This window comes from Tiliqua scincoides, chromosome 4 (assembly GCF_035046505.1).
Source record: "Tiliqua scincoides isolate rTilSci1 chromosome 4, rTilSci1.hap2, whole genome shotgun sequence".
Lineage (NCBI taxonomy): Eukaryota > Metazoa > Chordata > Lepidosauria > Squamata > Scincidae > Tiliqua > Tiliqua scincoides.
In genome coordinates, this window is record NC_089824.1 from 184,525,388 (window position 1) to 184,543,576 (window position 18,189).

At 40.0% G+C, this 18,189-nt stretch overlaps 1 protein-coding gene across 1 annotated transcript in view; it reads left to right on the forward strand.

The window, feature by feature from the left end:
* The window catches only part of LRIG2 (leucine rich repeats and immunoglobulin like domains 2), a 53,151-nt gene that overhangs the window by 14,613 nt on the left and 20,349 nt on the right, over positions 1-18,189 (forward strand). Inside the window, exons 2-11 of the mRNA XM_066624241.1 lie at positions 6,572-6,643; positions 8,412-8,486; positions 8,970-9,104; positions 9,288-9,431; positions 10,777-10,920; positions 11,987-12,130; positions 12,377-12,520; positions 16,916-16,996; positions 17,394-17,465; positions 17,584-17,652. Coding sequence (XP_066480338.1) covers positions 6,572-6,643; positions 8,412-8,486; positions 8,970-9,104; positions 9,288-9,431; positions 10,777-10,920; positions 11,987-12,130; positions 12,377-12,520; positions 16,916-16,996; positions 17,394-17,465; positions 17,584-17,652 — 1,080 coding nt within the window. The remainder of the gene's footprint in view (positions 1-6,571; positions 6,644-8,411; positions 8,487-8,969; positions 9,105-9,287; positions 9,432-10,776; positions 10,921-11,986; positions 12,131-12,376; positions 12,521-16,915; positions 16,997-17,393; positions 17,466-17,583; positions 17,653-18,189) is intronic.

An 18,189-nucleotide genomic window follows, 5' to 3' on the forward strand; every position in this document is an offset into this window, starting at 1 on the left:
AGTTCCTAGTCATCTGCACTGCTCTCTTTGCTTAGCATAATGCATGAGCAAGAAGGGTGGGACAGTTTTGGTGGCAACTAAAAACCATGGAGGGAACACAGTGATAGAAGCCCTACTTAGTTTTTACACATATAAGATACTGCACTACTTTCTATGCCTCTCTGCAAACATTTTCAGCTGTGCCACTAATATGTGATTCTAATATTGTGTACCTAGTATTTGAAGATTTAATTGAAATGGCTCATTTCATCTGTTCATTGACTTCCAGGGTTGGGAGAAGAGTCGGGGAACGATGCATATTGCCAGCTACATTTTACTTACGTTTTACTATGAAGGGCTGCCTTCATAAACATGCTGTGATTGTGCACGCTTTCCCTACAGGCCCAGTCCTATCCAACTTTCCAACAGTTGCAGTTGCAATGCAACCTTGAGATAAGGGAACTAATGTTCCCATACCTTGAGGAGGTCTCTGTGACTGCCCCACCACCACTGGATGCAGTGCCCTAAAGGATTGGGCCCTAAATTATTTGCAGCCTCACCAAACAGTTACATTAACAGCACCTCTGAGGACATGATACACCAGGGATGGCCAACCTTTCAACTTTCCGGCCACTGGACCTTTAACAATTGAATAGAGGCGGGAATTTCAGTAGATGCAGCTTGTCTTCTGTGAGATGTCACAGAGATTGTTGAAGAACCAGGAGCCTAAAATTGAGAGATTAACCCTGTGATACACTGATATTTTAATTCCATGCTTATTGCAGTTGACTACCTGAAGACTAGCATATGTGGGTACCCAGTTTATTCCACCAGTAAGGATGTTTCTTCTTCGTCTGCTTCAACAGTGTTAGTTTATTTTTCTCCTAAATTCTTTAATGACATTAGGGAATCTGAAAAATGAAGAATAAAAAGAGAGCAGTTTAAATTGGGACTATTATAAAAGAGAGGTAGTTCATCTGTAGTCATGGTTGTCAATTCAAAGAGCATGCTGCCATTTTAAACCTTATATATTCTAAATGTGAGGAAAATTTGGACAATTTGTCAAAACTGCCTGAAATTTGGCACAGCTGTGAAGAGCACAGCTGTTGAACACTATATTCTGACCAAATTTCAGATAGGTTTGTTGAGAAATGATCAAGATATACAGATGGGCTTCTGTACCTGTGGATTCATTTATCTGTGAATCCTGTTTCCCTTCCAATCCATTGCCTTAGTTTTTGTGTACTAGTGCTGGAAGTGCTGGTATTTCTTCCTGAAACCAAGCAAAAGTCTTTCTAAACTGAAGAGCAATATGCAGGCAACCAGATTGCACACTAGAGCAGGGGTATCGTACAGAGGGCCGAAGTTAGCACTCAGGGCTCCAGCTGAGGGCCGGAAGTATTGTCATTAAGCAGAAAGTGACATCATTAAGCAGCTAAAGGTCAGAAATCAGACCCTTTTCTCATATAGAAACTCAACTGCAAATGACAGAAAAGAAAGTAGGCAAATCTTGATCATATTTCGAGATTTGGGAAAGCCCAATTTTCATGTGGGCTGCCATTTCAGCTGTAGCGCCTCAGCAGCTGAGAGCCTGAGGGCCAGATAAAAAGCTTCTGGGGGGCGCATCTGGCCCCCGGGCCTTATGTTTGACACCCCTGCACTAGAGGGAGCTGAACAGGAAGCACTTCCTGTTGTGTTTAGTTTGGCTCCCTCTTGTGAGCACGCTGGTTGCCTGCACGTCACTCTTTGATTTAGCAAGAATTTTGCTAGGTTTAAGGAAGAAACACTAGCACTTCCGATGCTAGTTGACAAAAATAAGGTAATAGAATGGGCATGGAGGTAGAGGTGCACTGGGGCTGATATAGTATTGACAAACGCATCTTGTATTCACGGTTTCTGTATCAGAACAGAACTTCACAATTTGGGGGCCCTACTGTACTTGTTAGTTTTTTTCATCTCTTCACAAACTTTGCCCAGAAATTCAGAGCAGTATAGAAGACTACTGGCTGTTTTGGTTAATATTCCTACATCCAGTTACCTGTATCCTACATTGTTCATATTCTTGCATCCTGATACTCCCCCCTTGACCACATCATTAGCAGCTAATGCCTCAGTTGATAAATTGATTGTGTGCAAGATTTATGGTATAAAATTGTCACAGGTGGGAAAATGTAACTGCACATCAGACAGATTGCTTGATTAAAGAATAGCAAACCTGCAGAGCAGTAATTAGCTTTTGTTTCTATTTTGCTGACTAGGAATTTTTATACATGCCTTAGCATGACTTTTCAAAGCTCTCACTTGGAAATCGGGGGGGGGGGGAATTCCGTCAGCTTGAAAATAGTTATCAGTTTGTTTCTAACTACAGTTATTGATAAAAAGATTCTATTCCTTTTGCTATGGAATACAAACTCATGCACACAATATCCATTCTTCTCCTAAGAATTTTACTGTTTAGGTCCATCTGCTTTTGTCTTTTAGATGACACAGTTTCCAACAATACCTTTTTGTCTACCTACATCCAAAGCTAGAAATGAGAGCCCTGCAAGAAAGTACTTGTTCTCTGGATTAGACTGACATGTACTTTGCTATTGCAGCACAAAAAGCAATTCAGGTGGAGCCTATTTATACACATTAGTTCTGTTCCCTGACTCGGCTTGATTAACAAACAATGCATTGTGCTAAATTCCATAAAGTTAAGCAAATACGCTGCAGCCTGACACTTGGGGCTGGAAGGAAGCTAAGGCAGCTGTTGTCAATCCCCCTCCCCTCCCCTCCCCCTTTCACAGGTGGGATGCTGAGCTTTTAAAAGTCCAGTCCTATGCGTTTCTACTCAGAAGTAAGTCCCATTGTAGTCAATGGGGCTTACTTCCAGGAGAGTGTGGATTGGATTGTAGTTCCCAAACTGGTTCACGACCCACCAGCCTGAGAAGCACTTGTTACTGCCCCCTTAAGGGGCAAGGATGGGGAGAAGGCAGCAACATGATCATCAGGATCCCCTGAAGTGGTTTCCGATCGATACATTTTTAAGACTTGGGGATCCCTGCAGAGGTGTCTGCGAGGCTCCCCTGTGGAGGCTGGCGCAGGGAGAGGCAAGTTGAATCCCCCCTCTGTCCTGGCGCCGTGGTCCTGAGAATTGCATCGCTGTTTTCTCCTGAACCCTGCAAAGACTTAGTTCTTCCCAGACTTCTGAGAAGAGGTTTGAGAACCACTGCTGTACAGGTTGCTTTGCTTGCCTTGGCAATGAAGTATGCACTGATGCCCAGTTGTTTGTGGGATCACCTTTTATCATTGGTTTTATATATGACAATTTATAGTTTTTTTTATCATTTTGATGCAGCTGTAAAGAAGACTAATGCAATTGTAGCCTGCATTAGTAGAACCATAGCTTGGAAATCATGAGAAGTAATGGCTCAGCTTTACTCTGTGTTGGTCAAACATCTCTTGAAATACTGTATCCAGTTCTGGACACTGCATTTTAGGAAGGGTGCGGTCAAACTGGAGTAGGTTCAGAGAGGACCAATGAGGATGTTCAGAAGACTGGAAAACAAGAAATGAGGAAAGGGATCTTGATGTGTTTAACCTGAAGAAGAAAAGTCTGAGAGGGGATATGATAGTGCATAAACTATATGCAATGTTAAAGGGAGATTCCGTGATGATCAGAAAGAGGTACTTCCTCAACTGTACAGTTCTTGGTAAAAGCAAGATCAAGAGAGTTGCCCGTGGCAATTCATGGGTGAGTCTGCCACAGCTGGAGATCAAAGGAGGAGGCTAAAGTATGGGGATGCAAGGCAGCTGGATCCAATGAATTACATGAATGTTCAGCTTGCCAAGGAACAAGGTGGGGTGTTGTCAGAGAGAAAAAAGCAAGCCAGGTATCAACATCTGAAATGAAGTTTGAGAGAGGACCAGAAGGGTGTTTCAGAACAGCAACACAAAAGCAACACAAAAAGTGCACTGGGGAGTAGAGTCCTGCTGCAATAACATCAAAAGTAGAAGCAGTATGATGGGGGCTGGACAGGGGATAGAGCTGGCAGGAGGTGGAGAGAACATCACCATCACCACAACCTTCAGATCAAATTGTGTGAGAGAAGGAGAGACCTCCAAAGGAGAGGACCACAACAGTGAGGGTGGGGAGAGAGCTAAGTTTCAGTGAAGATAATTAAATGGGATGGTTGAGAGAGGAGCAGATCATGGATGGTGATGTCTTCTAGAAAAAAGTGGCAACTGCAGAGGAGGCAGGAGAAAGGGAGGTGAAGGCATCAAATGGAAGGGAGGACAGGAAGGTGCCACGATGCCAGAAACGAGTAACAGAAAGCTTAGGAAAAGGGCAGGCCAGGAAAGGTGAACAGTTGGGTAGTGAGGCAGGATTCAGAAGAGGGTGACTTGGTCTCTAAGTGGGTGATGCCCTCCAAATGAGTTGATGCCCTTCAACCAGTGCCCAAAGCTGCCACTTTAGGCAGCAAAAGCATGGAGTAGGAAATGGAAGCTCAGGCTGGGTTCATGCTTGAATGAAAAACTGCTGAAAGGAATACATTTTGCACCTGAAAGAAAGGTGGCATGAAATTCAAGTGGCTTCTTCAGTTACTAACTGAAGATAAAACTGCTTTTAAAAAATAGGGGGGGAATGTGGCAAATTCTTCACTGATAGGTATGAGGCTGTCTAACTGAGACAGCTTTCTGTTTTTAATAGATACATTGTTCCAACATGCAAGCATCCATCAACAGTTAGTTCACTGTGACAAGATAAACTGCTTCTCTGATCTGGACTGTTTCATAAACGTGTTCTAGGTGCCAGCAGTGCTCTCACATACTGTGCTTTTGCTGTCAGCGCAAGCACTCTGGGCTTCATCTCCCTTCTGGAGGAGAGCCAAAATACATTAACAAGGTAGAAGGCTGTTTTGAGCTTTGTGTATTTGTGATTGTTCTGGGAGCCCCAGTTACATTGTGTTAGGAATGGAGTATTCTTCCACCAGTAAACAACAATTTACTCTCCCTTCCACAAAAAAAATTGCAGAATCATGCTAGTCTTACAGCAGAAAGGGAGAATTTGTCAATCTTCTTTCCAGTGTAGAAAGGTGAGAACATGAGAGGGTGAGTTATAGCGAAGGAAGTCTATGGGAGCTAGTCTGGGGTGTCTCCTCACTTTCTCTGAGAACTCAAAACTCTTGTGTATCAAGAACATTGTGAATTTTGCAACCTTTACAATCAAAAACTCACATAGATTCCAAACTCACAGATTTAGAAGTGAAAAGTTTGGAAAGAGGTACTCGAACTGTTCAAGGACAGTCGTAGCAAAAACCTCATGGCTGATTCGTGGATGAGAAAATTCACATGAGCTTTGCATCCAAACATGTGCGTATTGTATGGGAAATGCCTCTGGGTCTGGGCATTAGTCTTTTTTTGTGATGTTCCTTGAGTCTAGACAGGACAACAATCTAGACAGGAGCTTTAGGAGGTTCCATGTGTTTTGCAGTTCCTTGTTTGATTTATAGTACTCTATTGTTTCTTGCGTCTGCCTATGAGCTATTTAAGGAACCCAAGTGACGACAAGGTGATAAACTTGGGGCAGAAACCTTTCTTTGGTATTTTTATCCCGTTAGTTTGTATAAGTGTGATAATATAAAATGTGGCAATTACAGTTTCATGAATTTAAGCAAGCACATCTGAGCATCTTGTGCCTTCTAAGAAAGCTAATCGTACACAAGTGTGTTTTAGTATGCATAATGGCCTTATTGTACAATAGTGGGCTATTTTAGATGTACAGTCCCTGATGTTGTGCATTCCCCTTTTGTACCACTTGATTGTGGTACCTCAGATTTCTTAGGGCTGGCCACCTATTTTAAGGTTAATTTTAATTATTTATATGCTCATATTGCTTATTTATTAAAGGCAAGTGGTATATAAACTATGTGTGGCTAGTTTATTCTGGCAGTTGCTTCTGCCTTCAAAGGACCTTTTCCATGAGCAGAACACTCCTTCATGGAGGACACATCCTTTTGAGCTCCCAGTGGCAGAAGTACCAGTCAGGGATGTCAAGCATAGTAAATAAATTGTGCCCCATAGGAAAATGCTGATGTGTCAGAAAGCAGCAGCCTTCACTCTGCATGCTTTTGACGCAGTTAAAATAAGTGCTTATCAGATCAGAACTTATAAATGCCTGAGACAGTGTTACCTTGTCAGTGATAAATATTTTGCCTTGGATTTCATTCTTACACAGAAAAAACAGAAGTAGCAGCATGTGCCCTCAGTGGCATAAAAGGCTTAAGACTTCACATTTCAGATTATGCTGTGTAGGCTAGTTTCTCTCATATAGTCTTTCAATAATCATACCTGTAATCAAGGCTTTAAAAGAGTGGTCTGACAGTGCATTTCTTCTACCCTTTTAATGTATGATGATAATAATTTAGGTATCTGCATGTGTATGTAGTGCAAGCATGATTCAAATCCATGCAAATCTGGATGGTCCCAAATCTCTATTAAATATTATGTGGTCATTTTAGAAATTTTAATGGGATTTTTATGTGCCAAATGCATGCCAACCAGCTGCTTAGGTCATAGACTAACCTGCCACTTTCTCTTTCTCTTACAGGGACCTAAGTCATAACCATTTGTCATCTTCTAATTGGAGCATTGATTCATCGAGCCAAATACTGCAGGAAGTGTAAGATTTTTTAAGCTTTCTGTATTGTCATATGCTTGTGGGTTCTATGGTAATAGGGTTAGTAAATATTACATTGGAAAGCAATAAGCCAAGTTTCCCTTATGTTTCAGCATACCAGAACAGACTGAAAGATATGTTCTGTCCACTAGACAACCTTTTACTCTTAGTTTTATGTTCCCAACTATCTGTTCTCTGCAATTGACTCAGTTCGTTCTCCAGTTACAGCAATACCTTGCATTCCATCTGATTAGTGACCAGACCATGGACGAATATCAAAGCATGGCCTTATTTAGCTTGCAAATTTTCTTGGCCAGCTAAAAATGTCAATAACTGTATAACACATGTGAATATATGTGAAACTTAAATAAGCAGAAATAAAAGATAAATAAGCATATAAACATCGTGGAAGGTTGGATGAAATCAGATGAAAGAGGAATGCATGTGACGAAATTTGAAATGTGGTTATAATTGAAAACAGCTGAAAGAACAAAGCAGTGAAAGTGAACTGGATAAAAGTCAAAGTATTTATGGTTCTGCCTCCCATAATTTCAGAACATGGAGATTTGCTTTCTGTCTATGAAGAACACTGATCTGGCCCTAGGATTCATTCATTCATTTAGTGGAATGGAGGTAGGGCAGGGAAGTTAGTATGACAAGCTTTTAGAGTGTGCCCTCTGAGGTTATATAAAGATTCTAAGGTTTATATTTTAAGATTATGGCAACCAGTTAGTATAGAATTGTTTAAAGAACATGTTGACTTTTTTTATTTAAACCAATTTAAATTGCTTTTATGCTGTAGTCTTTCTAGAGAACAGAATTCCAGCAGTGGAGATACTATATTTACTAACTTTTGTAAGCCATTTTAATCTGTTGGAAGAATTCAAATAACAGTCTTTTAATTTCATTCTGTGGTTCTTCATTTTAACATATTTTTCTGTTTCTTGGGACATTTCACTGTTGGGGAATATATTCAAGCATTTCTTCTAGCCCTCTCTTGTTAGCAGAATTTCTCATTCAGTTAAAGTGATGGACAGCCCTATCCTATCTTGCGCTGGAACGGGCAGAGCAGTGGGCCTACACTGTATCCAGCACAAGTTTGGGGCTGTCTGAGGCTTGACCCGAGGCAAGGGGAAACTTTTCAGTATACTCAATGGGTCTACTTGGATCTGTGCCACTGAAATTGGTGGTGCAAATCCAAAAGTGCTGGATCCTGGCCTCATCTCCCACTCCTCGCCAGCCCCCAGGAATGCCTCCCTTCCTCCACCCAAAATGTCTCCCAATGTCCCCCAGTCCCCTGCACCAGCCAAGCTCACCCTGCCCCAGACCCACTTTGGTGTGGAGAGGCCGACTCATGTCCGTGCCTTATGTTGGCACAAAAGTGCTTTACGGCACTTTCATGATGACAATGGGTTGGTGCAATCTGCCAGTCTGGATTGTGCAGTAAGACTGCAATCTTATGCCTTTTTACCTGGGAGTATGTACCATTGAACATACTTCTGAGTAAGCATGCATTGGATTGTGCTGATAAATCCTGGTGTTGCTATTTAAAGGAATGCGTTTCTCTGCTTTGTTTGAATTGCTTGGCTTTTTGACTTCTGTTACTGAGCTCACTTTTGGGGAATATGCCAGCTTTGTCTTTCAAGTGTCATGAACTGAACTGAAATGTTTATAACAAGATATTAATGCAGGTAAAGTGTTTATTGGCTATTCTGCCATCTTTGTTAATTTGTGTCTTTTCAAAGTTTCATTAATTAAATGTCTCTTTCAGGAAGATGAATTACAACGAGCTAACTGACATTCCATACTTTGGTGAATTAACGTCAAATATCACACTTCTCTCACTGTACGTTCATATTTATATATTTTTAAAAGTTGTTAAAATAATTTACATCTTATGAATTTCTAGGTAGCACAAAATGATTAATAATAAGAGTTGTGTCCTGAATATTTCTATGTCATCTGCCTGATTATTCTGGCTTGTGTTGTGTCATATAATCTGATCAGTGGTCCATATGGTGGTTTGGGGAATCATATTCCAGGAACATACTTTCTTTCAACCCAATACTTTTACTGTGTGGTTTTAATTTAGAGTCCAATTCTATGCATATCTACACAGAAATACATCTCATTATAGTCAATGGGGCTTACTCCCATTTAAGTGTGGAAAGGATTTGCAGATTAGTTCTTTAGGACCTATTTCTGCATCAAAATAAACCAGTTTTGTATGTTGTCTGGAGATCAGTTTAGCCTAAGGAATTTTTAGTTCACTTTGCAGCTGAAATTCAGATGTGGTAGCTCTTATGGCACTTTCCCCTTCTATTTTTAGAGTACATAATACAATATCAGAGATAGTCCCTGAACAGCTTCAGCTTTATGTTTCATTGGAGAACCTCGATCTCAGCTCTAACATCATCTCTGAAATCAAAGTTTCATCTTTCCCACGGATGCAACTCAAGTACCTGTAAGTAGGAGGCAGTTAATCTGTGGTATTGGAAGTGCATATGTTCACAGCAGTATAGCCATTCAGATTGTATCAGTCATTTTCCTAATAGTACGTAAAAACAACGTGAGGGCTAGTAAAGGAGAGGTGGGTGCCTGCATGCTTCTATATACAATCTTCAGTGTCTTCGTTGTTTTTTTACAGGAATCTGAGCAATAACACGATTACTACGTTGGAAGCAGGCTGTTTTGATAACTTATCAAGTTCCCTAATAGTTGTGAAGCTAAACAAAAACCGAATAAGCACGATTCCACCAAAGACCTTCAGGCTGCCACATGTGCAGTTCTTGTAAGTGATGATAGCCCATGAGTTCAAAGCCTTCATACTGAGTGTTAATCACTGCCACAAATCTGAGCCAGAAAAAATTATTGGATTTGAAGGATTATTTTAAAATACCTAAATAAGGGTAAAGGTAAATTGCGTCCTTAATCATGCAGCTTCACTTGATATGGTGTTAGTCTTGAAATTAAATAGCAAGGGGTGGGGATATAAGTGGTGGAAGGGGCTTATGTAGTTTGGCCCTACATACTATATTTAAGTGAAAAAAGCTTTCATTTATTTTTTTTAAAAAATAGCCTGTCAGGTCAGGGAGGGGTGTGTGATCAGTATCAAAACCATGGCAGGGTTTTGAAACCTCTAACCCCCTCCCCACTGTAGTGTTGCTTGGTTTTGCATCCCTCCCACTGCCTGTTTATTTCTAACACTTACACCATATCTGGCAACGTTGTGCAATTAAATGTACATTTGACTTTACCTTTAATTACATCTACTAGAAGAGAGCTTGATTGGACCAGCTAGTCCTGAAAGTGCAAGGAGCAATATTTCAGGTCACTTAGAGCTGCTCTTCAGGTACAGGTATAAAGAACTGCCTTCCCCAACTGTACCATCTAATGGTAAATTATTTGAACAAATTCTCTCAAAACCAAAGGACTCACTAGAAATACGTGAAAGGAACTGTGGTGTTTTTCAATGGTCTTACTTGTTTAGATTCTACCTACTGCCACTTTTTAAAGTGGTGCTCCTCTTACATTTAGCAGTGGGAGAGCACATGTCCTGTTCACCCCAGCATAGTATCTTTTTCCCAGGGGCTGTTGCTGGTGTTGCTTCTGCATCTTTTAGATTGTAGGCTCTTCTAGGAAAAGGAAACATTTATTTTATTTATTTATCTTTCTGTGTAAACCACTTTGACTGTTGTTGAAAATGGGTATATATTCTTAATAGTAAGAGGGAATGTGATAGTGCTCTTCAAATACCTGAAGGGCTGTCATATGGAAGAAGGAACAAATTTGTTCTCAACTGCCTCTGATAATAGAACTAGTTCACATGGGTACAAACTGCAAGAAAGGAGATTCCAATTGGATATCAGATAGAAATTCTTGATGGTGTGGCTGTTTCAGCAGTGGAACAGATTTCCAAGGGAGGTGGTGGTAGATTCTCCCTATTTGGAGATCTTCAGGCAGAGTCTCAATAGGCACCTTCTGGAGAAGCTCTGGGAAGAATTCCTGAAACAGGCAGAGAGTTGACCTTATGGACTAAGTAGTTGAATCTAAGTAGTAATTGCTGCCTAGAACAACAAACAAATAAAGAGTATATCTTGATTGAACCAACTAATGTTTAAAATGCTATTATTTAGGGAACTCAAAAGAAACCGTATTGATGTAATAGAGAGCCTTACTTTCCAAGGCTTGGACTCCTTAAAGTCATTGAAAATGCAGCGCAATGGGATTAGCAAGCTGATGGATGGAGCCTTCTTCGGACTGGATAATATGGAAGAACTGTACGTACACATTGCTATGGTCTGTTCATTAACTGTCCTAGAGATGATACTTCAGGGACCAATGAATTAGAGGTACAGGATAAGTGTAGTTATAGTTTCCCTGTTGCCTATGTACTGACATTGCACTTGGTAGCAAACAAATGAATGACCATGAAAATATTAAGTATTATTGACCTCTGTGTGGTTTCTTTGTTTCCTCCCAACTGACTTCCTTCCTAGAAAACGACATTACTTTTCTAACACTCCATACTGACTTTCTTTTATTTTTAGGTACTTAGATGTAACTAGTGTGGTGTTCTTGCTCTAGGGCACCACTCTTGCCACAAGAAAGCATATCATATTGTAATATGGTAGTACTACTGTCATTTTAAATGTATATATCTTGCAAAAAGAAAATGAGAATACAAGTTGGTGGTAAAATTCTTCTTAGTCAGTTTCTGCGGAGTGTTCAGTATGCACGATGCCTTGTCATCCTTACTTTTGTTCATGTCTGAAACTGTTCTGTGAAGTTGATTGCTGCTATTTTATGGCAAACAAGGCAGCAGGATAGTTAATAGCTCAGTTTATGGCTGCATAGGTATTTGACTATGTCTTTTCAGGCTGACTACATTGGACTGTACTAGTTAATTGGTTTTGCTCGGGGAATATAATTCATATTTAATTCTTCATTCCCCATTACAGAATCTCTGGGGTTTCATTGGTAACAGCATGTCATGTTCTCTAAAGGTTGGTTTAATTGAGTTGAATTGCTGAATTCTTCAGTTGGCTTTCAGATTCACTAGGTCAGCATTTATTATCACTATTCACATTTCTACCCTTTGCTTTGTCCAAGGAGGTTGGGGGAGTACACTGGGATTAGCCCTTATCCCAACAATTGTGTGAGGTAGGTTAGGCTGAGAGATGCTGTGACTGGCCCAAGGCCATCCAGTGAACTTTGTGACTTAGCAGCTCTCCCAAATCCTAGTCTATTATCCAAACACTGCTCCACTCACTGCTCTTCATTTATAACATTTTATCAAACTGTAGATTCTCTGGAACTCCAAAACATTTTCTTTTGTTTCTACAGAGAACTGGAACATAATCACCTGACAGAAGTAAACAAGGGCTGGCTATATGGTTTGAGGACATTACAGCAGCTCTATGTCAAGCAGAACACAATCAACAGGATCAGTCCAGATGCATGGGACTTCTGCCAAAGGCTTTCAGAACTGTAAGAGCTAGGCCTACAAATTTTGTTTCATTGGAACTTTTCTCTGATGCTAATTGAAATAAAATAAATAACAAAATTGCCTTTCCTAGGAATCATTGGAGGAAGTTACATAATTTAATGTTCATTTATATAGAAGTTTCTCGGTTCTTCACAAGTAAAATTAACTTCTTACATCATTATGCTTCCGCGTTTTTCTCTTGCATGTTTCCAAGGATTATTCTCTTTACAATATGTGTTTCATTTCAGAGATCTGTCCTACAACCAGCTGACCCGCCTGGATGAGACTGCTTTCATAGGACTAAATTTATTAGAGAAATTAAATTTAAGTGACAACAGAGTCAGCCACATTGCTGATGGTGTCTTTAAAGGACTTTCTAATCTGCAAACTTTGTAAGTACATATAATGCAGAGAAAAACTTATGATTTTTCAATGAACAGAAACTGGCAGAAACTGACAACCTGAAATTGCCCATCGTAGAGTTGTTATATGCTCATAGCATGGAAAACACCAAGCAGAAGCCTCTGTCCCATTCTATAGATTCAGCCTTACCTTATTCTAATTTTACTTTAAAATGTACAAATGCATTCATTATGAGGACTATCTAATCAATGTTGTTTCTGCTTTTGTGTGTGATAAGTTATACAGTGAGTTGGCTCCCCCCTCCCCCCCGGATTGCCACATTTTACCTCATAGAAGACCTTTCTTTAGGGGATATTGCAATATGTAGTTGTTAGGAAATGCATTATTTTCCTCTAGCAAAGCAGTCCTGTAAGGAGTATAGTTGTATGAATGTCATAGGCTCCTACTTGCAGCATCATTGTTGATAAGCAGTGTTGATAAGCACCTCCTCAGCTTTCTTACTTCTCCACTTCATAACCTGAAAAGAGAAAACTTGTGAGAATTGGTACAAACTATTTTCAGAGGAAGAGTCTTGTTTCCTTGTTTGGGAAGCAAATGGAAGATGTAAAACTAGCAGAGAGCTTTTGTAGACCATCTTGGGCGGTCATAACAGCTTGAATGCAAATTTGCTTCTTACAGGCAGAGCTCCCCCTACAGTACACTCCTTCCTTCTCTGTGTGTTTGATTGGCTATTGTGCTGATACCTTCTAATTGGCACTTGCATGGCTTAACTGCAGCAGCTAAAACTTAGCAATGACTACTTTAAACCAGCCGTTTTCAACCACTGTGCCGTGGCACACTGGTGTGCCGCAAATGGTCCCCAGGTGTGCCACGGGAGTTTGGTGGAGGGTCATTTATTTAAAGGACCATTGGGGATATGAGCTCCCACCAACAGCAAGCTGTGCCTTGTCAATTGTCCAAAAATCGATGGTGTGCCTTGACAATTTTAGTACCTTGTCATTGTGCCATTAGATGAAAAAGTTTGAAAATCATGGCTTTAAACATTGAGGTCAAAATGATCCAGTAATACTTGAAGCGGTGGGTTCTGTCACAAGGTTATTGTGATGGTTTTTTAAATAGCTTTAGAAGTTTTATAGCTTTAGAAGGGGGTTAGAAAATTGCATGGAAAACAGGCTCTACTGGCCATGTGGAAGTTCCATGTTCAGAGACAGCATTCACTGGCCTACTGTATGACTGCAGAGCAACTGCAGTTGAGGGCTACTGTGTTCAAGGCAGAGTTTGTGAGCTTCATGGAGACATCTGCCAGGTGACCTTAAAAACTGGAAGTACAACACAATGGACCTTTGATCCCACGGGGCATTTTTCATGTACTCCTGTTACATAAGTGGAGGTAGGGGCATGGGATGCTGGGAAAGAGCAAGGGGGAAGTGGCTAATAGCAGGTGGAAAGCGAGAAAGAGCTGAGAGAGAGATGATCAGAAAACAAATAGGCAAAACATCAGAAAGTAGCAGAAGAGTGTATAGGGGCAACAGAACTAATGCCCGGAACTTAATGTTTGTGGCAGGGACTCGCTGTCCCCAGACTAGTCACTGATAACTGACACAATTGCAACAGAAATAGTGATGGCTTCAGCTTGAGTCTGTGTGCACACATTTGGGCTTGTGTGGTTTGATGCAATTGGTTTTTTTAATCTATAAGATAATATAGCTCATATTTATTAGAATTGACTGATTACCAATTTGCCTCCCCTCTTTGGTAATTGAGAGGTGACTGTGCATTACAGGTGAGGTGTCTGAAGAATGAATTTTAATTTACAGTACCAGGAATTCAACCTGTATTCACATAATCCTCCTAATATTAGTTAAGCCTCACTGTCCTGTTGCTGCTAACAGTTTGACAGGCTGGAGAGCTTCAAGTTCTTAAACTACTACAGAAATGCATGCCAAGTTGCCAGCATTTTTTTTTTAAAGCAGGGTGTATGTTTGACAGAGATACTAGCTAAGAGATCATAATACATTTCTTCAAACGTATTGATTATAATCAGGAGTGCAGCTACTTTTTTTGTAACCAGTGGGGACGGGATGACAATAGGTTAAAATTTAAAATGCAAAAGCAAATTTTAAATGTCATGGATAATTAATTCTAAGGATATTTTTGTACCATGTATTCAGCTGAGACCATGGAAGGTAATTTCTGCAATAATTTGGAACGGATGACAAAATATTCGCCCTAGCATTCTTCTCTATCCTTGGCAGTCATGGCCATTTTTAATTGTCTTGGATAGTACAGGAATAAAAGTTTGTATTCCCATGCTGTTGGTCCACTTATATTTAGGATATGCTCCAACAGCCACATACATCTCAGACATGTGTAAGTGGTCATATTCTTTTACTGTATTTTAATTAAACACTTAAAACTAATCTTCAGTTAGAATAGCATGAAAAAGGAACAGCATTAATTAGTGGATTTTGTTAAGATCTTAAAAGAGCATATGTCAGCTGACAGGCAAGATTTTTGGTTTGGGATTTCTGGATGTTCACAGGCGGTAGGGTAAATGAGATTAACAGTGCCAAGCAGGCGTGAACACCACCACTTAAGGATTTTCAGAGTAGTTCAAAATAACATTTTCTGGTTCAGAAAGACTCTGGAATTGGCAGTTACAAGAACCCAAAAAGTTTTTCCTTTTATGCATTGATTCATATTTTTGATTTTGCAGTGTAAATCACCTCAGGGACCTGATTTCAGATGGAAAGGATGTACAGGTGTACCCCCTGTATCTGTGGGGGTTCTGTTCCAGAACCCCCATGGTTAAGTGAAACTGTGGATGCGGGCGAATGCCTCCCCCCATCCTCCGGAGGTGAGGGAAGCAGAGCTCCTTCTGCATCTGGAGGAGGCACGTGTGGGGGAGGGGGCCCCAGCCCGATCCACAGATAAGTGAATCTGCTGGTACTGGCCCCCACCCCGTACATTAAATAGCAATGCAATACTAGGCATATCTACTCAGAAGTAAATCTTAATGTGTTCAGTGGGGCTATCTTGCAGCAAAGTGTGTGAGTAGGGTTGCAGCGGAAAACTATGTAAATATACCTATGGTATGCACACATAGATATGGAAAGTTCAACCTCTTCACCACTGCTTACCTTCTTACTGCAGTTATATGAAATCAAGTTTTGTAAGCTGTACTCTAATGCTATAAGACTTATTGAGAGGGATCTTCACAGTTATGAAACTGGCCAGGAGCAAATCATTGGGCTTTACAGACACTTATGTTGTCAGTGTGATGATTTCTATAACCAAAACAGTGTAAATGAAAACTCGTTAAGTTGGCTTTATAGTATTAATGCAACAAATGGGAATTTGCATGAAATTTTGTCTCACATTATTGCTTTGGCTTCTGTAAGGTCTGTTTTCTGTAGATTGTGCAAACTGCCACACTCCTATATTTTAAAATGCTATATTGATTGTGTTATGTGTATGCTCTCATAAAATGCTGGCTAATCTCTAAATTCCTGTGTTCACTGGCCTGTAAAAGGCAAGCAGGAATGGTTGCTTTGATAAATTGATGACCTATTGTGTAAAGGAAATGCACTGCTGAATCTATTATACCCTAATGAAGCATTCTCATCCGCCCCAACAAGTGTTTGCCAAATTGGTTTTAGGAGCAACCTTCTCTTCTGTGCTAGGGACAGAAGTGCAGTGTAAGGGTCGGGCAGGAATCTCATTAGCATGTAACAGGATTTGTTAGCAGAGCCACCCAAACGCCTCTCTGCAAAGCTTACGCTTTCATGCCTAGCAATTCTTCACCTGACCTATATATAATCTCTTAATATGCTGAAGTTATTACCAGTTTCTCACTCAAGAAGATTAAGCAACCCACCAACAACATTCATTCACTTCATAAATCTCTTCAGGAGGCTCCAGTTTGTGTTAAACTGCCCCATCGTGTTCACTAGATTGGCCAATGTTCCCCAGCTGGCAAAAAGCAGAGTTTTGTGGCTTCAGAGTAACAAACGCACCGCTGACTTTCCATCATTTGAGCAGTTGATCTCTGCACATGCTCACTCTCCCTCTCTCTCTGCACCTTTAGGCTGTTTAATATATTAAAAACCAGCATGCAAAAGTCTGCCAAAAACTGTGTTTGCATGACAGAGTTTCCTGTAAATGGGCCAGCAAAAGGCATAAATGTTTCAGACCCTGTGAAGAGTTCTGCTGTGTAGAAACAGTTTCAACAGGTTTGATGGAGGCAGCATGCTGCTTTCCAGTCTGGCAAAATTTCAGTACCTCTTTTTGAAGACTTAATTTTGCATTTCAGAAAGCACTATAAAAATGATATCCTGTCAATGGGAGGGAGGAGTTATCTGGTGTTTGATGTTGTGCTTAAAAACAAAGGTTAACAACATGTTCTTTGGTGCATGTTTTTTTAGAGACCTGCGAAATAATGAGATCTCCTGGGCCATAGAAGACTCAAATGAAGCATTTGTAGGCCTTGACAGACTCAATAAACTGTAAGCTTTACTTTACAAGCTCTAGAATTGATATATCTCCTAAAATAGTAGTGAAGTCTGCAGTATGTGTATTTTGATAGAAAAATTTTAGAAAATTAGCAACTTGAATTGAAATTACCATCAGCAGTTTATCCAGAAATATTTGTGTGGAGACATGTATTTGTGTATTTTTCTAATTCTAACAATGCAATTTGCCATTAGCCTGCAAGTTTCAATTTGTTTGTTTTCCCCTGATCTTAAATCCTACACTTCAATAATTGTGAATACACATCTCTCCTATTTTGGCATTAAGGAAGGAGAAGAACTTGAAGCCACTGTTATGGAAAAACATGCTGTGTTAAGATGGAGAGCTTGTAACTTGAATCAACACAAATATTTTCTTTGTGTTGTATTATAGGATTCTAGAAGGAAATCAGATTAAATCAGTTACCAAGAAAGCATTTTCAGGTCTTCAGGCTCTTGAATATTTGTGAGTATATTTTGTAACCTTTTTTCTATCAGCTAAACTTTCTTTTAAAATATGTATACATTCCTGTTTTTATATATGAAGTAAACTCATGGGGATTTGATTCTTGTTTAATTGGCAGAGATTTGAACAACAATGCAATTATGTCTATTCAAGAAAATGCCTTTTCCCTGCCTCTTCTTAAAGAGCTGTAAGTATCTATTTCTATACATTCTGGTTTCGTATAGATGTTTTAAGGTGCCCAGCTATTCCGCTTGGAAAATATTGATAATGCAGGCCTACCAAAAAAAAAACAATGAATAGTTGAGAATGATGTTTGAATGCATTTAGGATATTTTTGGAGTGCTGAATTTTAAAATGGCATTGATTTTGTCCAGTTGGCTCTAGGTTTGGGAGTATAACATAGCCTCCTTATATGCCAATTCAGGCGGCTTCCTCGTGAGGAAGCCAATGCCATGGCTTCCTCATGATGAAGTTGCTTGAATATATAAGGTGGCTAGGCTGTACCCCCAAAACTAGTGCACCCCAAATATACCCAAGAATAGGTCTGACTTTTAAGACAATACAATGGACATAGGCTTGTGTAATTGAGAAATTTTTGCAGTTTATTGCAGCTCATTGTTAAGTTAATCTTAAGTGAAAAGATGCTAACAGTCGACCTGCACTACTCAGTAGACTATGATCTCCACACACTGTGCTAAATCTGTATGGTTTCTGTTGCCGTGGA